Raw genomic sequence first — 21,887 nt, 5'->3', positions numbered from 1 at the left:
TCCTTGGTGCAGCTTAAGGCCATTTCATATACCAAATATGTTGCAAAAAGTGAAATGAGTGGGGAAAAGTGGTCTTTTACACCAAAAGCTACAGAAAATAAGTGTCAGGTTGAAGAAAATGCAAATTTATATCCACACAGGAGGCATGCCTGTACAGAAAGTGCAACACAAACACCCTTCTCTGCTGCACACCATTCCAGGTATCCGAACAGGACAAAAGGACAAGTTCATTCAGCTCTGTAAATTCACCAGTAAAAATAAATGAAACTGACATGATGTTTAAGTCATTTGCATGGTTGAATTTGATCACTGAAGGTCAGCAGACACCAGTAAATAAAGAGAGTGTAAAGGATTAAAGTACATTTGTAACATTTTACATATTTATTGAATTACTGCAGGTTTGCATAGTATTCTTTGTTTGTACTTCCCTGTGTGTAGGGCTGCAACGATTAATCGCGATTAATCGTTTGCAAAATAAAAGTCTGTGTTTACGTAATATATATGTGTGTGTTCTGTGTATAATAATTATGTATATATAAATACACACACATACAGGTATAAAGTTTAGAAATATATGCATGTATTATAAATATATATATTTATATATATTTTATATAACATATAAACAAATATTTTATATATAAATTTTTAACATTTTTAAAAATTTTAACTCCAATTGTTTACTCCAACAATTTTAAACATTTTTATTAAATATATACATGAATGTATGTGTATTTATATATACATAATTATTATACACAGAACACACACATATATATTACGTAAACTCAGACTTTTCTTTTGTAAACGATTAATCGCGATTAATCGTTGCAGCCCTACCTGTGTGTTTTTATACTTTGAGGAATACAGAATGTGTTTTGTGCAAGTGAGACAAGTAAAGAGCATCTGTCTGGTTTCTTATAAAGTACAGCATACACGTAAAATTTGCTATCAAAATCCAAACTAATCATTTCATAAACCAAACTCTTATTTTCTTAGCTTAAAAGCAAACTATGAATTAGTCGGTAAAGCACAACATTATATTAATCGCTATTATTTTGATAGTTTAACTGGCCTTTGCTTTTTATAATTTAAGAAACTTGTTGCAAAAAGACTAAGATGTAGACAGTTACAAACTTCCTGACATGCAAATTGATCAGTAATATTCATTTTGTTTTTACGTCCCCGAAAAACAAATATTTAGCTTCCATGCAGATCCATGCTTCCATGCTGTGGTATAAAAAAAAAAAAAATCTAAAAAGTAATCAGATGCTCAGTGAACAAGTGAATAATCTATGGCATTCTCAGACCAAGAAAACATGACCTCTAACCTTTAGGAACTGGTCTTGCTGGTTTTCCCAAAGCCGCAATTCTTGGTGTAGGTGGACAGCAACACGCTGCGGTTCAGCCCGGCAATGCTCACACACTCCCAGCTGTGTCAGCTCATCACAAACGGGGCAATGCAGTGTTGTAAAGTACTGCGAGATGGTGCCTTTTCTTGTGCCCTCATCTCCTCCTCCACTGCCTGCAGAGCTCCATGCCTTCTGTACCTGTGCAATGAAAAGCACCACCACCAAACAAATGCAGATTATTATTATTATTATTATTTTTTAAATGTCTTTTCTTCTTTTAAAAGGTGAAACATGCAATATTTTGATGTTAAAATACTTTCTCCAATTTCTATATGCAGAGTTAACTATGATTGAATCCAGTGTGAACAATGTGGTTCTGCACTGCTATCAGCACAATAGTTTAAGCATCCCTACTACCAGCCTGACACAGCAATAATGGCTCAACCAAATGACATGCGTTTGGAGCGGCACTACTTGTTCGTCCTGAAAAATGGCAGTATTAGGGAACCTTTACTCATTATTTTTAAGAACTGTGGCACAGACATGACAACAGGGGGCTCATTTGAATAGTTGCACACTAAGCTCATACCATTGTTTAAGTTAGTGGTTCCAAACCTTTTCTGCCAGGCCCCCCTTTTGAAGAGAAAAATATTTAAGCCTCCCACCAACATTCACCCACATAACGACAGTCTTGGACATGATCTAGCTGGAAAATCCAAAAGGATTTATTTTAAACACTAATTAATACCATACTACAACTTCACATCATGAACACAAAGAAACCCGAGTCTCTGAGTGGCATCTTAACTTGCTCACTAATATTTTCGACTAATACACTTGGTCTCTCTTCATTACCCATCATTGTACCAGTGAATCTGAGGGTGAGATATGCCTGCAATACTCAATTCTGATTCTTCAATTGCGGCATCTAGAGCTGTTATTCCACAACAACACCTGCTACAACTGATAATAGACCACTTAAGCAGGTAATGAGAGTCATCTTGAGGTAATAAAATGTCAAATTAATATTTTGTGTTAAAATGTGTACCCATGTGGAAAATAGCCGCAAAATAAGGGGGGTAATTTCATGTGGGATCTTGTATCACTCTGAAGGGGTTTTATTTTAAATTTTTTTATGCATAATCTGCTGACTGTACACTATTCCTTAGCCTTGCCGTGGCTGCCGTTTTATAACTCTGGTCCCACCTAGGGGTTGCGCCCCCAGTTTGGGAACCACTGTTTTTAAAGGTGCCCTAGATTATGTTTTTAAAAGATGTAATATAAGTCTAAGGTGTCCCCTGAATGTGTCTGTGAAGTTTCAGATCAAAATACCCCATAGATTTTTTTAAATTAATTTTTTTAACTGCCTATTTTGGGGCATCATTATAAACGCGCCGATTTTATGCTGCGGCCCCTTTAAATCCCGTGGTCCACGCCCACAGAGCTTGCGCTTGCCTTAAACAGTGCCTAAACAAAGTTTACACAGCTAATATAACCCTCAAAATGGATCTTTACAAAGTGTTCGTCATGCATGCGGCATGCATGCGTCGGATTATGTGAGTATTGTATACTGTTATATTGTTTACTTCTGATTTTGAATGAGTTTGATAGTGCTCCGTGGCTAACGGCTAATGTTACTCTGTTGGAGAGATTTATAAAGAATGAAGTTGTGTTTATGCATTATACAGACTGCAAGTGTTTAATAATGAAAATAGCGAGGGCTCTCTTGCCTCCGTGAATACAGTAATAACCGATGGCAACTTTAACCACATTTAACAGTACATTAGCAACATGCTAATGAAACATTTAGAAAGACAGTTTACAACTATCACTAAAAATATCATGTTATCATGGATCATGTCAGTTATTATTGCTCCATCTGCCATTTTTTGCTATTGTTCTTGCTTGCTTACCTAGTCTGATGATTTGGTTGTGCACATCCAGACGTTAATACTGGCTGCCCTTGTTGGAATGTTGGAAACGTGGGCTGGCATTATGCAAATATTGGGGGCGTACATCCCGACTGTTACGTAACAGTCAGTGTTATGTTGAGATTCGCCTGTTCTTCGGAGGTCTTTTAAACAAATGAGATTTATATAAAAAGGAGGAAAAAATGGAGTTTGAGACTCACTGCATGTCATTTCCATGTAATGAACTCTTGTTATTTAACAATGCCAAGATAAATTCAATTTTTCATTCAAGGGCACCTTTAAGCCAATGTTGCTTTGTCAAACCCACCTCGATGCTCAAACAGAACAATATTTGAGAACCAGATAGCCAGCGTTTATACTTTTTATGAAAATCAACCTACAAATGGCTTACTTACAGTCTCTGCACATGAAACTGGGATAGGTGAAAGTATTTTAATATGTAAAAAAAATTTTTTACATGTTTTGTAACCCACCACCAGATGTTGCCTTTATATAAATAATAGCTAGTAAGTATAATTCAGTACAATTTAGTTCTTAAGTTCTTAGTTCTTAGCTACAAAACAGACATTCAAAGAGCAACAGAAAAGTACAAGAATTAACAGATACACACATTTAAGATGATCAGTGTTCTGCATATGCTAAAAGACAAAATGACAAATAACTAACCCTCGGCAACTCGTGGTACCAGCTGAACACATCTACTCCAATCAGGTTGAAAATTCGTGCAAGTGGTGGCAAGATCTGCTTGGCGATGTAGTAGGTGGCGTTGAGGCGCAGGCTGGGGTTCTGCAGTACCTCTACAGGACGCCGAACCAGCTGTATGAGCGGCACTCCTGGCATCCCGTACACAATAACATATGGCACACGCTCACCCACACGCGGCTCCAACCGTCGATCATACGCCATCATACGCCTAAGATGTATAGAAAAGAGCAAAAAAAACAAAAAAACCTTTTTGGACAGCAACCTTTGTGGGACATTTGAATGCATTTAGATTCAGCCTGGATTCAGAACAAGGAGCAGCATTTTCAGCAAAGATTTCCCCTCAAAATCTAATTTCAGCATCTTTTAATGGATGTATTGCTAGGTAACAGCCTCTGTTACAATAACACTCTTTCAAAACACATGCAGAAAATAAACCAGTCCGGTCAGGAAAAACAAGTACACATTCTGACATGCAAACATAATAGTACCAGCTGAAAATGTATGTACTGATCTTGGGACTGTTATTTAATAGCCTTATAATACTGTTTATTCATCAGTGTTAGTGATTCTTACAATGTATATTTAGGTTAAGTAAAGTGGGATGGTATAGTTGTGTGTGTAACCATTTTTTTATTAAATAAATTAACTTGGTTCAAAATGTGAGTCCCATGGACAAACCAGTTGAGAACCACTGTATTAGAGGATATTTTAGGGCGTTCACCAAAGAAGATGCATACCAAACTTCATGGATCATATGGTAGCAGATTTATAATGTATTTTTAGTTGTAGTGTCCACTGTTGGCAGAATTTTATGAAACTTTGTGTGAATCCTCAGAATGTCCTGTTGTCTATGTGTGTCAAGTTTTGCTTAGCTCGGACACTGTACAAATGGGCACTGCCCGAACAATTAACTAACATATCTTTGCAAAGCATCCACAAATAATTTTTTTTGATAACTTTTTGGAAAAAAACACTTTTCCTTTAATGATTATTGTGAGTGCCATCATAATTTCCAGTGACCCGTAAATATCTGTTAATATCTCAAAAAAATAGTTTTAATCTCAGACATCCATTTTTAGCACTGACCCATGTACCCACCTTTCCAAACACAGACATTCACTCACTCACCTGGTAAGTTCCAGAGCAGGGACACAGGCCCCTGGTCGGTATGATCCGCTGCCCCGGTATTCTTTGGCAAAGATGAGGTCCTGCATGCTGGCTTTGGCCTCTAGCACCTTCACACACTGCCGCTGCACATACTGCTTCACCTGGCTGATGTCACGAGACTCAAAAAGCAGCTTCAGAGATCGCTCCAGAATCTAAAAAACAGAACTTCATTAACCACATCAACTGACATTCAACAATCCCATGATCAATGCATCTAAAGCAACTAGACAATAAGTACATTAACATGTGCAGTTAAAATATAGCTACAAGGGGATTTTGTGTAGTTAAGATTTTGCGAATAGCTTTGTTGTGTTTGCTGCATGTCATCTGTTTTTTTGGACAACAGAGTCCATTTGTAGTCTAATTAATGTGTATACGTGGATGAAACAGCAACAAATCACATTATCCAGATTTCACAGAAAAAACAAATGGTACGATTTCTGTTGGACAAAAGTTTTCACAACATATTATTGCTTTAGTCCATCCCAAATCAAGTTTTTCAAGTGCTTGTAAACAATAATATAAGACAGCATGTTAAGGTAGGAATAGATTTTTCAGCCCAGCTACAGCAAGATTCTGTCCCATTCCAGAAAAAAAAAAAGTGTGATATTTTGACCTGGTCGACATGGATTTTTCAGTCTCAGTCCCATAAGATTTTGTCTCAATGTCATAGACTATGCTTCAGACCACACCTTGTTGCATTTATTGCAGTGGAGGAAAAAAAAGAAAGAAGCTGCTTTCCCTCACTGATGCATCAAAAATTACACAAAAGTATACATAAAATAACAACAAGGCACTGTACTATGAACAGAAATGCGCAACAGGACAAACAGAGAACAGGGGAAAAACAGAAGACAAATAAAACCTTTGGAGACACTATATCATACCAAACCTCAGAATATCACAAATAGAGGCATTTACACTGTCCAAGTATGGTATCCCGGTCCGTGTACCTTCGTATAATTTGTTTTTTCGTTTTTGTCTTCTAAACGGAAAAACGAAGAAAGCATTCATTTGTCACATATTCGACCCTCCTCATGAGCATAAATAAACAAATCTCGAGTCGTTTTTTTCATATTTTTATTTTCGTTTTAATCACACTTTGTTCTAATCCACCAAAAGGAAAAACAATAAAACCAAAATGGATAAACGGCTTGAATAATCGATTTCTACATGGGCGGGAATAAAACGCCCCTTTCCGCTGATTGGTCAACCAAAGATCAAACCGCGCCATCAGTTCTCAGCTCCAGAATCAGCTCCGCGCAGCAGTAGGCTATTATATCCGATATATTTGTACGGATTATTACAGAGTTTATTGCAATTACATTTAATCTAGTTCTCATCAAACAGCCAGACTAATAAATAGCTAATAATAAATATACACAACCCGTGCCAGGGTAACCTAGACAGAGCTTTCTTCTGTATTCATTCGCGTGCCGTGAAATAGCCTACTCATTTATCGTAATAGCTAAATATTAATTTACGTGGCATCTGCTCTCACAACTTTGGCACACTTATTAGCCTCAATCTGTGTGCCGGACTGTGTGCCGCACTGGACAGCACTGAGATTGGTCAGTCTACTGAAGCGCAGAGCAGAATCGATTCAAGGGTCAAGTCATCTTCATTTATATAGCGCTTTTTACAATACAGATTGTTTCAAAGCAGCTTCACAGTGATAATAGGAAATTAATAGACAGCGTTTGTTTTGGCTTTACAGCAGCTATAAAGTGTATCGAGCTAAAGTTTTTGATTGAATCACTTCCGTTGTAAAAATCAATAATTATTAACTTAAATGACGCTTAAATGACACATTTTTAACTGAAAACAGAACAGAAACAGAAACTTTTAATGCGTCTTGCCGTTCATTACGTGTTTAAGGGTAGACTATAACATTTTGAACAATAAAGCCAGAAATGAATATATATATTTTTTTATATTTATTGCCATCTATTACCGTCAAAAAATTAATTAGTAAAATAAGCTATATTTAAAATAGCTATATCTTATCAAAGGCATGCCATTTTTAATTTAAAAACTTAAATTTAGTCAATACAATTATATTTTTACATTATTTTGTTTCAACCAAAGGAATCTTGCGCTGCAGAGGTGGCAATGCAGAATCTGAAGTTGCTTTTAGATGTATTTACACAATTAATGCTGCTTAGAGAGGTCTGTAAATACATTCACACAGCAGAGCAAATACATAATGTAATTACATTAATTTTATGTTTTTATAAAAATGATTTGAATACAGAAATAAATAAATTACAAGATGAAACGAATATAAAATATTGCCAGTAGGTGGCAGCAAGTCACTGTGTTAATGAACGAGTGATTTTATTCAATCGATTCGCTCGAAACGCTGATTCATTCAGTAATAAAAGGCTGTATGGCTGATGAATCACTCAACCGATTTGTTCAAAGACTCGGATTCATTCACGAATTTACTACTATAGGCTACTCTGTGCACCTTATGTTGCGAGTCGCACAATGATCTGTGACTTTGCTTTAGAAATTTAGCTGGCAGAAAAAAATAAATTGTTTTGAGGGACATACTCAGTGTTAATGAAATAAACTCGGTGTATTGCGTTAGTTCTCCTCTCAGTTTGCTTAGTAATCATCACATTTTGTTGAAGTCACCCCTCATACGCGAGGGCTTTATCTGCGCGCAGAGGAGGTGTCATGCGCGCGCGCGGGTTTAAAATGAGCTCGCGGTCTCCCGTTTCCTCGCGTGCAGATCTGTTATCCTCTCGCGGAAGTGATTTACTGCGCGCGCAAGCATCAATTGTGCGTTCGGTCATTAATGGCATTAAAATGCCGCCATATGGCTTCATCACTGTAATATGTTTTAATAACTTTCGTTTGTATTTGGGGTGTGTATTACTTTTCTGTATTGCTACTGGAGATTCAACGAGAGACTGACCTGTTTTTGAGATGAAGATTTTTCCCCTTGATGCGGGGAAACGGCCCACTTTTTCCTATTTGTTCATTTTCTTGTTGTGCTATTTTTTTCTTGTCTGTATTCCCTTTCTTTCAACGTTGCCAGTTTGGCTTGTTTTAATATGTGTTATTGTTTACTGTAATGCCTTGACACGCGTATTTGTTTGCTGGACCTCTGATATATTATATATATATATATATATATATATATATATATATATATATATATATATATATATATATATATATATATACACATTAGTTTTATGATGCGTCTTTAAGCATCTTTACCTTATTTTTATTATTCTCAGGTTAGGTAAGAAAGTCAAATCCGATTTCTGAGCATTTTAAAAATAATCAGAGGTTGCGTTAGACTTTAACATTGTCCATCATTTTGACGGACAGGGTCGTAAAAATTCCTTCATAATCTATTATTACCCGTCATTTTAATTTTCATATTTTAATTATAATAACACATTTAATTGCTTTCATTAAGTTTTGTTTTGTAGAAAGCCTTTCTTTTAAAGTTAATTTCGTTTTTAAAAAAAATGTATCTTAATTTTAATCAATGTTTCAGTAACCAATTGCTTGGATTTAATAAATAAGAAGCAAATATAGCAGAAAATATAATCATGACATTGAAGCACGGGCGCGATCACTGGCGCGTGAACTAGAGTGCATCTAGACTAAATGAACCGAAACTCAGCGTATAGGCTTCTTGCCTCAGAGACATGAGAAATATATATATATATATATATATATATATATATATATATATATATATATATATATATATATATATATATATATATTATATGAAGAGTTTCGTTGCAAAATGAGATAAATCCGTTTTTAACATTTTTGTCAAAACATGTTTATTATTATGTAATCATGTTATTATTTTGTTCTATGGTGCTACTTAGCTGTATTTTTTAAGTTATGAAGGTTTAAATCAAAACAAACCAACTGCAGTTGAATTGATATTAATTGGAATGCACAACCAAAAAACAAGATTTTTGAAAAATTAAAAAAATGGATTTATCTCGTTTTGCAACGAAACTCTTCATATATAGAAAGCTTTAAATATCTACTTTAACGAAAACAAAATAATTTAAAACGAAAATGAAACATTGTTGATGAAACATTGATCAATATTAAGATTAAGATAAATTTTTCCAAACCGAAAGAAAGGCTTTATTTTTTTAACTGAATCTATTAACGTGCATAGGCCAATAAAAAAAGAAGAATATATAGGCTACTGGTAAAAAAAAGATATAGGCCTAGTGCCAGTAGTTATTACAGAACTGTCTGTAGATCTAGGAATTGTCTATTGGAAGTTTGACAGAATTTATTATTCTATGATTGAACTGAAAAATGCTCACTGCGCTGCTAGAAATTGTAATTTCGAGCACACAAAGAACAGCTATAATGTCGGGAAATATGCAACAGGACGGAGACAATACTTGTATATTTGCTGTAACCGCAATAATGTGTTTATATTTATTTATTCAGCAGCATTGCTCGATGTAAGAGATACATTAATTCATCAGGTTAAGAACAAAGCAAGAAAATGTATATGTAGCCTACATTACAGTTTTGTTCGTCAGAAACCTATAGGTATTATGCTCAAGGTTTTCATCAAGTGGGCGAAAACAAACTCGCTTGTGTAGTAAATATATTTTAATCAACAATAGGCTAAACCCGACCCAAAGCCATTGCACACAACAATAAGAAGCCTATATTTAGCTGTTGCGTGTAGGCTATTAAAGCATGTGCCAGGTCGCCTGTTAAAAAGCATAGAATATTTCCTGTTGGTTAAGTTGTCAGCAACATACAGTTGCAGATATTTAAAAGACCAAACAGAATAATACAAAAATCGAAAAGAAGAGAGAGAGAGAGAGAGAGAGAGACCTCGAACTCCTGTCACAAAATAAAGAGTAGACTAACTCGTGAACAAAGGATAGCTCTGTGGTTTTCACAAACGTACACAAAAGATTATAAAATAGTTTTACTTAGGCATATATGATTAAGGAAAAGGCACATACACACATGCCCAATGAAAAAATACAAATATCACACGATGAAAGTCCAAATATCAGTTGCAATAGCGTTAAAAGACAGGACTCTTGAGGTGGATCGACATTCTACTACACAGGTCTTACCGTCTTTTAATGGGGCTGGGCTGTGTAGTAAAAGGAGGGGCTGGTTTGAATATTATAGAAAACGCCGCTTTTTACGCCGTCTTTGACAGACTTAAGCGCCGTAACTGACGGCGTAATATGGAACGCCAAACGGCTAAATGAATGGCGTTTTGGGTCGGATCAAAAACCGCCGATATTAACGGCGGTTCTGCAATGAAAACGCCGTCATTTACGGCGCTTGTACTAAATAACGCCGTATTTTGCGCCGTCTTTTCGTCTAAAACGCCGCAAATAACGGCGTTTTCTGGGCACCAGGCGTTTGGTTCCTGGCGTATTTTGACCCATTTGGCGTTCCATAAACGCCTGCCCGTCTGAACGTCTGCCCGTCTTAACGTCTGCACGTCTTAACGTCTGCCCGCCTAATTTTCCTTATTTTCTCATACATTTACTGTTATAGACATTATCCTAATCTTATTTTGGCAGTTTACTCAGGGTCATATCATTATTTGTTTGTTTAAGATTTGTTAAAGCCCTGCAGCAGCCGGTCTGCATGCCTCAAGTTCATTTATAGATACTGCATTTATTATTAATTAACCATTCAGAAACCACTTTAAAACTTATTAGATTTTAAACTAAAATAATTAGCATACTTCTGATTGCCGGTTACTCCTATTCTTATAATTAAAATTGTTTAACATAAACGTACCATTTAATAGAGCTACACTAAAGTTTTTATAAAGCCAGGCACTCTATGAAATGTAGCCCATGCAGTCATAGCCTATACTCCATGATAAAAAAGGATGTTGATTCAAACAAGATTAAAAATGATTACTTATGCTGTCAATATAACAGTGTTCAGTATTTTCAGATTTAAACTATGGCTACAATTTATATTTATATTCTTATTCTTAATTCTTAAAAAAAAATATCCCCCCTGGGTGATGCTACTCCACAAACCTCCAACAGAGCATATAAAATACCAAAAATAAAAATCTTTTTTTTTTTTTAAACATCACCAAATAAAACGCTGCGTTTATATAGAACTGTCTCTTTACGACCACAACAAACGGGACACTTTTCAGACGCGCATTCCGACTTCGCCTCAGCGCCAGGCGCAAGTCAAACAAGCGCGGAAAAGGTGCAGGTGACAACGAGTGAGCTTCAGTTGAACAGCAGTGAACCGCGGTCAGATGATGTTAGTAAAACTCAGAAAAATGAACATGACTGTCCAATCAGCCGTTATACTGTGCTCGTGGCGCGCACTCAAGAACTGCATGTGCAAATGCGCCGGCGCGCGCTGCATGATTACTTTATTATAGCTTAAACAAAGCGCAAAAGAAACTACGAGCAATGGCCGTCGGTGTTCTGTTAAGTCATGAAATTACAATTGCGATTAAAGCTACCTCAAAACTGTGCATGCATGTATTTGTTGACATGGTTTTAAAGCTATTGTTATCCAATTTGTTGGCCGTAAAACGTCCTAAAAATGCACATAAGTACACCAGGGAAATCTAAATTTTCTCGGGGGAGCATGCCCCCGTACCCCTAGTAAACTACATTGTCTGACCCTGGTAACTATGAAACCCTGTGTACAGCACAGTTTATATTCTATCTAATGAAATCTGAGCCAAACGCGATTGAATGTAAAGGGTTGTATCTCGTTATTCTATTAATAACTACCGATTGATTTTGCATTTCTGTTATGAGCAGAAGTTATTTATTCATTCATCCCATCCTGTTGTCCTGTGTTTTTTTTTGTTTTCTCTCTCAGTGTATGTGGCTGCATGTTTGTATTACAGATGGGCGTGGCTTGTGATAACCTGTTGGAGGCTGCGATTGGTTCTCCTCCTCACCTGATCCGAATATAAAGACCGCCCCAAACACGCTGAAGGGGCCATCATTGTGCCATCGTGTCGTTGATCGTAACCTATCTCATCATTACTTCGTACCGTTTGCTAGTCTAGAGTGTCGTGCCAGAGAGATTGATTGTGAGTGATTATTTGGAGTTTGTATTTGTGAGTGTGACTGACTGTAGTATTTTGTTTGTTGTTATTTCTTGTCTATTCGACCCACGCCTGTTTGACTACCGATTACTGGATTCTGATACTGCTTTGTTCGCTACGGACTTCTGTAAATATTACCTGTAAATACCTTTGTATATATCTTTGCCCAGTCGAGGGATGTAGGGGGTTGGACGCCATTTTATTTTGTACACATTTTTTTCTATATTGTTTTTGGTTGGGGAGATAGGTAAGTTTAAACTGTATTTTGTTTTCTTTATTTTCAACTAGGAATTGTAGAGGTTTAAAAAAAGGATTATTTTGTTTATTGTTTTGGCCTTGTCTGCCCCTGACGCTAAACCCTCTGTAATAAATAAAATCTTTTCTTTTTGGAATCTCTCTGGTAGTGAGACTCATTTCTTCCTCTTCCTGTTGCGGCCGACCCCTAGACGGTCGTAACAATTTCTATCAGGAATTATTAGTGTCATTGTAGTGCTGCAAATATCTAAGCTATATCTAATACTTGAAATCTCAAAGTTAAATCAGAATTTTTTTGTAAAAATGTTTCTGTAACAGCTGCCAAAATAGCTTGTATATAGCTTATCAGAGGTTGCGTTACACTGTAACCTTTGTCCGTCATTTTGACTGACAGGGTCGTAAAAAATCCGTCAATCTATTATTACCCGTCATTTTAATTTTCATCTTTTAATTATAATAACACATTTAATTGCCTTTATTTTTATTCACATTTGAATATCGTTTCGTAAAAATTGTATATTAATTTTAATGTTTCATCAACCAATTGCCTGGATGTAATAAATAAGAAGCAAATATAGTAGACAATATAATCATGACATGGAGGCGCGGGCGCGATCACTGGCGCGTGAACTCAGCGGCTGCTTGCCTCAGAGACATGAGAAATATCTCTATAGAAAGCATGAAATATCTACTTTAACGAAAACGAAATAATTCAAAACGAAAAGAAAAAGGCTACTCTGTTTATGTAGAATAAACCGAATGAAATGTGCATTCTCTAAGTGCGTCCACTATGAGGAGATGATGAGAGTCAATGTCAAGTTCATCTTTGCAGTCGACACTGATTCAGAAATTATTACTTTATTAATAAACAATTAAAATGTCTCCTTGCTGTTTTGGTCACATTCATAAGACCAATATCGATTCCCTGGCTATAATCTTAACTCTTCCACTCTTTTGCCTCCGTACCCTTCCACCACACATCATTACTCCTCTTCTTCACGGCTGTTGACACTGTTGGTTTCTGTATTGTTCTTCCATTATCTAAATGTGTGACACTGAGTTGTGCTCTGTCATTGTCAAATGAAGCTTCATGAGATGCTCCTCTGAGCTATTTCAGAGACCTGGGTAGCGTTTCCCAAAAGCATCGTCCTAAGTTGATCATAGCTCCATTGCTTTCAATAGAGCTACGATCAACTTAAGCTTACGATGCTTTTGGGAAACGCAGCCCTGGTTGATTCAATGCTTCACATTCTCCTTCATTAGTGAAATGAAAAATTAAAACGTTAAAATAGCATGTCATAGGAACCAACAACAGCACATACATTTAGGCTATACCCATTTTCTATTTGTATCGCAGCCACTTTAAATTCACATAATGTAACAGAAAAAAAAAAAAAAAAAAAAAAAAAAAAAAAAAAAAAAAAAATTAAATAAATATATATATATATATATATATATATATATATATATATATATACACAAAAGTCTTTTTGCGATACAAAAAGTCTATAGCTTACAATATTATAATTTCTATTAAAATACATGATTAAAGTGTTTGATAATAGGCCATAGCTTGCACTCTGAATTAATCTTTTAATTTCGAATTTGGTCTTTTAATTTAACTGTCTTTAATGCATCATGCATTTTTTTTTTTTTTTTGTTTGTTTGATTTGTTTTATTTTATAAAGGATTTCTAAAAAACTCTGTAACAATATGTTTTACTTGGATAATGCTGTCATTATCTTAGCAGTAGTGTTTATGACAGGAGAAATGTGTTGATTAGTTGTCTCTGGTTGTCATTTTAGGACATTAAGCCCAGGCATTTTCAAGTTAAGCAATAGCACATATTTTAATGTCAGTTGATTGGCTAATAGTGTACGTTAGGTCATGTTTTCGTCAACATATTTAAACAAAATTAGGAATGGAGAAATATTCAGCGATTTTGAGGTGCGTTAAATGTGTTTTCTTTTTGCTCAAAACAAAGCAAAAACACTCATTTACAGAACTTCAGACAATTTACAAAATAACAACTGGCAAAACTTACTTCAGACGTCACGGCGCAGACGTCACGTAGCTTCTCACACGGTTTCTCAGGCGAGAAGAGGGGCGACGAAAGTGTCACGCTTCTTATCACACGTCATTGGTCACGGCTTCTGCTCACGGCAAGGTACGCGACGATCGACACGACTGATTGCTTAGTTAGCATCGTAAATAGAGAAACGACACCTCATACCCTTCCCTCGCTAACTTCACTCGGTCTCGTTGACTCGGATGTACGCCATTGCTTACGTTGCACGAGTGCCCACTTCTGGCGGAACCTTGCAATGGGCTGAACTGGAACGTCCTAAGCCCTTCATCACTTGGAATTCGCAATGGAGCTGATTTATTATTTATTTTGTCCCCTTAAAAATTGTTTAATACAGCATTCTATATGTATATATGTGTGTTTTAAATGTTTTAAAAAATAATTAAAATATCATAGAGTTGTTTGTGGTGGAGTAAATTAAACGTGATATGCGGTGATGTCATAATCGTGTTGCATTGTGGGTTATGAAGCTGCCTGAAGTGTACATATGAAGTAGACTCGCTCCCTCGGTCAAAATCGAGGGAGCAAGGGTCTGTCCATAAACTTCCCTCGTCCACTTCGCGAAGTGGAACGCACTTCAAAATGGCGGCAGGGATTCCCCGGAGGGGAAGTGTTTAGGGAAGTTCGCGAGTGCGTGTCTAAAACTGGACTGGAACGCAGCCCTCGTCACGCTTCTTATCACACGTCATTGGTCACGGCTTCTGCTCACGGCAAGGTACGCGACGATTGACACGACTGATTGCTTAGTTAGCATCGTAAATAGCGAAACGACACCTCATACTCGCGTGCTCGGACAAGACTCGCAGCAGGCGCGTCATCATTCCCCACACTCGCGCTAAATCTTCTATTTCGCTCGCGCGAACACTTTTGATTTTGTCAGTCGTGGGGCGGGACTTTACTTATTTCAGTGTAAGCTCAAATGTCATTGGTCAATTCAGTTTTTCCAGAAGTCTGTTTTGATTGGACGCCTGTTGTAAAACGATTAGACATAGCTTCATCAATGGACCAGATGCAAGTGAGTTAAACTTTATTTATTAACTGATTGATTTGGATTATTATTATAATATGGCCTTACTAAATACATTAACTTGATTTATTATTATTTTTATGGAGGTGTAGCTGCTGGGGAAATAAGAGAACACATAGCCTAGTTATATTTGCTGTAGTTCACCGCTACATTATACTTCCACTAAACAGTATCTGTTTATCCAGCCAAAATTATGTCAGTTCTGAGAACTACAGAAATGTCAAAAGTGTCAATTAAATAGTTGTAACTATGATTCTAAATCCAGAATTGCTTCATGTGGCTTTGGATGAAAGATACATATCAACAAGAGTTGTTGTGTAAGCTTTTTGTTATCATTATTTGTCAGTTTAATATATTATCAGGTTAATATATTTTCCATTAAATACCGTATAAAATGGTTTCAGCATTTCACTATGTTGAAAGGTTGCAGCTAAAGTTAAGATACAGTACACAGTATGAATGTAATATAATTGAAAATCAGAGCTTGCGTACTTTATTTAACGAGTGTGAAAAGAAAACGAATAAGCGTGACAGGACTTAAAACTGCTGCTTCTTCCAAGCTGCCATCTTGCGCCCCCAATAGATATTTATAATATGTGAGAATCCCAGAATTAGTTTTGTTCTTTTGCTTCTCACACACACATCATTAATTTCCCTCCTGCACCCACACTAAAGCAGAGTTCAGACTGCACGATTTTCAAAGCAGTCGGGTCACTGTTCTTTTCACACTGCATGACTATCTTGGCCAGCATTCAGTCGCTGCTGTGTTCAAACTGCACGATGGATCGGCGACAGAAGGTTTCACACTGCATGACTTTACAATAGGAAGAATCGCTAACAACTCTGTCTGGCACGCAAACTACGTTTCACAACCAAACAAACGCGAGATGTGACAAGGAAACAACGCGATATCACGCGTGCAAGACCGGAGTTATTATTTTTATTATTAAAAACAGTAGCCCGCTAGAAGCTTGCAATACGAATTGCCTGTGCGCTGATTTGCAGTGAAAACAAGAAAAAGAAAAGAAAAATAAGGAAATGGTTTGGGGAGACTGTGGATTGTGTATGGAAGTAAATCAGTAGCAAAACACGAGAGGTTGCTGATTTGAATGTGAGAACTTGTCGTATTAATATTTGTATTTGTAAACTGAAATTTACACTCACAGTCCTGATGTGAAAAGCTGAATGTTTCGATTTGCACACGCAGACAACAATCAAAACACCCGTGTTACGAAGTTGTAGTTGCAGATTAATAGTTACAAATGTGTAAAATGGCATTCACATAAACAAAATGACAGACACAAATGCGTGAGACATATTTACTTTTACACTTTACTTCAGTTTCGCTGTACAGCTTCAAGTCGGCGCTTACAACCTCTCAGATCTGGCAGTACAAGTTCAATTCCCGGCGCTTTGACTTTTGCTACTCTTTTTGCGATATTCCTGTAGCAAAACTGACTTGAGCACTTGAAAGCAGAAGTGAGAGAGCAGAACGGGGATGGGGGGGTGAAGGCGTTTTATTGGTCGATGCCTGACCAATGAACAATGCCATCCAGTGCGACTTGGCATGCGGAAAGAAATAATTGCATATGTATGAGACAATATTTTCATTAAAATATCGTTAGTTTTAACAGGTTTTTAATATTACAGTGAAAGAGTAATAAAGTTTTGGACCACCAAAACAGCGCAATCTGCTCTATGTAGTGACGTCATTGCGTACAAAAACGTCCTATTTCATTGGCTGACTCCAACCAATAAACGACTTTACTACTCAAGATAATATGAGAGGGCGCTATTTTAATTTAATTATTTTTTTTTTATTTTTTGCGTAAACTCATTACATATTAAGAGAGCAAGAGAGAGGTTTCAAAGCATCAAAAGGTTTCAAAGCATTAAAAGTGTCGAAAACAGTGCCATCTTGTGGCAGGTAAAATTTACAGCAGCCATAAACCTGAGATCGCAGCTCCGTTGTTTTATCCATTAAACACAAATGAAAGCCTGACGACACTAAATGTGTTTATTTCAATAATGTAATTCACATCTTAAAGCTTGGCAATAAATGAAATGGATCAACAAAAAGAATAATTATAACTAGATAAAAAAGTTTGTAGACAAACTTTAAGTTGGCTTGAAAAAGCATAGCCAGAAAGTTTGAAGAAGTTTTAAAAGTTTGTAGTTTGAACCTTTTCAGTTTGAAATAGTTTGTTTTAGAATTGTAGTTTTAAAAGCTAGATAGATAGCTAGATAAGTAAACAGACTGATCGATAGATAGATAGATAGATAGTTGTCACAGATGGATATTATGGAGTTTTTATAGAGTTATTAGCATGTTCTTAGCCCAGTTTAGCACTTAGCTAATCACCATTAGCATGTAGCTATTCACTGCTAGCATGTTGGAAGTCCAGATTGCTAGCATGAGTCAAAAGAGCCAACCGCCATGTCTCTACGATGTTCTGATGCAGAGATATAGATCTTGCAAAACGGTTGCTAGGGTACTGTTTGGTTGCTAGGGACTGGCTTGGCAGCTACCAATGATCATACTCCAAAGGCTGCTTGACAATACAAATCTAGCCCCATGTCTGTACGATATTCTGATGCAGAGATATAGATTTTCCAAAATGGTTGCTAGGGTACTCTGTTTGGTTGCTAGGGAGTGGCTTGGCAGCTACCAATGATGATACGCCAAAAGCTGCTTGACAATACAAACCAACCCCCATGTCTGTACGATGTTCTGATGCAGAGATATAGATTTTGCAATAAGGTTGCTACGGTACTCTGTTCGTTGCTAGGGAGTGGCTTGGCAGCAACCAATGATGATACTCCAAAGGCTGCTTGACAATACAAACCAAACCCCATGTCTGTACGATGTTCTGACGCAGAGATATAGATTTTCCAAAATGGTTGCTAGGGTACTCTGTTTGGTTGCTAGGGAGTGACTTGGCAGCAACCAATGATGATACTCCAAAGGCTGCTTGACAATACAAACCAACCCCCATGTCTGTACGATGATCTGATGCAGAGATACAGATTTTCCAAAATGGTTGCTAGGGTACTCAGTTTGGTTGCTAGGGAGTGACTTGGCAGCTACCAATGATGATACTCCAAAGGCTGCTTGACAATATAAACCAACCCCCATGTCTGTACGATGTTCTGATGCCGAGATATAGATCTTGCAAAACGGTTGCTAGGGTACTGTTTGGTTGCTAGGGACTGGCTTGGCAGCTACCACTGATGATACTCCAAAGGCTACTTGACAATATAAACCAACCCCCATGTCTGTACGATGTTCTGATGCAGAGATATAGATCTTGAAATACGGTTGCTAGGGTACTGTTTGGTTGCTAGGCACTGGCTTGGCAGCTACCAGTGATGCTACTCCAAAGGCTGCTTGACAATATAAAACAACCCCCATGTCTGTACGATGTTCTGATGCAGAGATATAGATCTTGCAAAACGGTTGCTAGGGTACTGTTTGGTTGCTAGGGAGTTGCTTGGCAGCTACCAATGATGATACTCCAAAGGCTGCTTGACAATATAAACCAACCCCCATGTCTGTACGATGTTCTGATGCAGAGATATAGATCTTGCAAAACGGTTGCTAGGGTACTTTGTTTGGTTAATAGGGAGTGGCTTGTTGGCTACCAATGATGATACTCCAAAGGCTGCTTGACAATATAAAACAACCCTCATGTCTGTACGATGTTCTGATGCCGAGATATAGATCTTGCAAAACGGTTGCTAGGGTACTGTTTGGTTGCTAGGGAGTTGCTTGGCAGCTACCATTGATGATACTCCAAAGGCTGCTTGACAACATAAACCAACCCCCATGTCTCTACGATGTTCTGATGCAGAGATATAGATTTTGCAAAATGGTTGCTAGGTACTCTGTTTGGTTGCTAGGGAGTGGCTTGGCAGCTTCCAATGATGATACTCCAAAGGCTGCTTGACAATACAAACCTACCCCCATGTCTGTACGATGTTCTGATGCAGAGATATAGATTTTCCAAAATGGTTGCTAGGGTACTCTGTTTGGTTGCTAGGGAGTGACTTGGTAGCTACCAGTGATAGATAGATAGATAGATAGATAGATAGATGAGTTTGAATGAGTTAGATAGATTGAATGAGTTAGATAGATAGATAGATGAGTTTGAATGAGTTAGATAGATAGATAGATAGATTAAGTTTGATATAGATAGATAGATAGATAGATGAGTTTGAATGAGTTAGATAGATAGATAGATTAAGTTTGATATAGATAGATAGATAGATAGATGAGTTTGAATGAGTTAGATAGATAGATTAGATAGATAGATAGATAGATAGATAAAGTTTGATGGATAGATAGATAGATTAAGTTTGATAGATAGATAGATAGATTTAGTTAGATAGATAGATTAAGATTAAGTTTGATAGATAGATAGATAGATAGATAGATTTAGTTTGATAGATAGATAGATAGAGATAGATAGATAGATAGATAGATAGATAGATAGAATGAGTTTGAATGAGTTTGAATGAGTTTAAATGGCTTAGAAATAGGAATGGCAGTTAAATTGAGTCTGTGTGTTTGAATTTGAATTTTGACAGTTGAACGGAATGTTCAGATCAGCCAAGGCATTTCAATGGAAGTCAATGGGAGCTTTTTCCAGGTTTAATCAGCATTTTTAGGAAAACCGTAAGTCAGATCAGTCTGAAAAGATATAGCAACTCGAGTCAGAACAGTCTGAATGTCTAGTCCGAGTTTGGTGGTTGTAGCTTGAACAGTCTAGGAGGAGATACAATTTAAAATTTAGTCTAAGAAGAATAATAATAACTAGATAAAAAAGTTTGAAGACAAACTTTAAGTTGGCTTGAAAAAGCTGGTCCAGAAAGTTTGAAGTAGTTTTGAAAGTTTGAAGTTTGAAAGTTTAAGCTTAGTAATTTAGATAGATAGATAGTTAGTCTACTTTAGCACTTAGCTAATCAATATTAGCATGTAGCTATTCACTAGCATGTGTAGCATGTTGGAAGTACAGATTGCTAGCATGAGTCAAAACAGCCAACCGCCATGTCTCTACGATGTTCTGATGCAGAAATATAGATCTTGCAACACGGTTGCTAGGGTACTTTGTTTGGTTGCTAGGGAGTGGCTTGTCAGCTACCAATGACAACACTCCAAAGGCTACTTGACAATATAAACCATGGGCGTAGGTTTAGCGGCGGACGCTAGGTACTAGTCCCTATCAATATTTTGATATGACAAATTTGTCCCCACCAATATTTAGCAAGCTCCTTTGCACTGCTATTTGGATCGATTCTAACGGCCAGGACGACGACAGTACAAGAAACGCCGTAATTTGATTGGCGGCGGGGTATCTTATAGGCTACACGCGCGGGCCGGGACTACTTTTGTGCTTGCACTAGCAGCGAGCGGTTGGTGTGTGTGTGCGCGCGCGCATGTTGACGACGCCGACGGTAAGTTACCAGGACTGTCTCTCTACCACATACAAAGGCCAGAGTAAAAATATTTTAATATTCCGTTTTAACTATAATTAGCTAGCCCCACAAATAAACTAGCAGTAGTGACTGACCAGGCTTTCAAATGCAGATTCTACTGTGGAAAATAGTATTAACTGGTGATAGTATGTGTTACCCAGGATGATAGAATGCTAAATTAGCAAGTAACTGAATGTCAATTAGCCAACAGTGTTTTTTGTAAGTATAATTAGGCTATTAACGTAGCCTATAGTAAATTATGTTTGTTTGTTAATAAATTGTATGGTTGTTCAGCATTTCACATTCCCAGGTATTAACGTGAGTGTACTGGAGGGTAAATAGTGTTTAGAAAAAGGTTATTATATTTATTTATTTAGATTTCCTTGTGGCAGAATATTTTTTGTTAGTGTAATTACTAATGTACATAATTTGTTAATAAAACGTTTGGTTGTGAAGCATTACACAGTCTCAAGTTTTTAATTTTATTTTTTGAGAGTGCTTTTTGGGGGGGGGGGGGGGTGTCGTGGGGTGTCCCCACCAAAGCTGAGACCAAACCTACGCCCATGATATAAACCAAACCCCATGTCTGTACGATGTTCTGATGCAGAGATATAGATCTTGCAAAACGGTTGCTAGGGTACTGTTTGGTTGCTAGGGAGTGGCTTGCCAGCTACCAATGGCGACACTTCAAAGGCTACTTGACAATATAAACCAAACCCCATGTCTGTACGATGTTCTAATGCAGAGATATAGATTTTGCAAAATGGTTGCTAGGGCACTCTGTTTGGTTGCTATGGTGTTGCTA

General features: G+C 37.0%; 1 protein-coding gene across 8 annotated transcripts in view; it reads right to left on the bottom strand.

Annotated features, from left to right (window-relative positions):
- rev3l (REV3 like, DNA directed polymerase zeta catalytic subunit) overlaps nucleotides 1–21,887 on the bottom strand; it is a 341,728-nt gene that overhangs the window by 1,009 nt on the left and 318,832 nt on the right. For 6 of the 8 annotated variants that reach the window (XM_067384680.1, XM_067384681.1, XM_067384684.1 and 3 more), the window contains 3 exons: nucleotides 5,117–5,307; nucleotides 3,950–4,196; nucleotides 1,332–1,550 (listed from right to left, as the gene is read on the bottom strand). In XM_067384680.1, the coding sequence (XP_067240781.1) occupies nucleotides 1,332–1,550; nucleotides 3,950–4,196; nucleotides 5,117–5,307 (657 nt within the window). Of the gene's footprint in view, nucleotides 1–1,331; nucleotides 1,551–3,265; nucleotides 3,427–3,949; nucleotides 4,197–5,116; nucleotides 5,321–21,887 lie in introns of those variants that run through there. The other 2 variants (XR_010894996.1, XM_067384686.1) reach the window with 2 other exon arrangements.

This window comes from Chanodichthys erythropterus, chromosome 4 (genome assembly GCF_024489055.1).
Source record: "Chanodichthys erythropterus isolate Z2021 chromosome 4, ASM2448905v1, whole genome shotgun sequence".
NCBI lineage: Eukaryota > Metazoa > Chordata > Actinopteri > Cypriniformes > Xenocyprididae > Chanodichthys > Chanodichthys erythropterus.
Note: the sequence above shows the minus strand (reverse complement) of the source record. Positions and strands in the feature narration are given on the sequence as shown.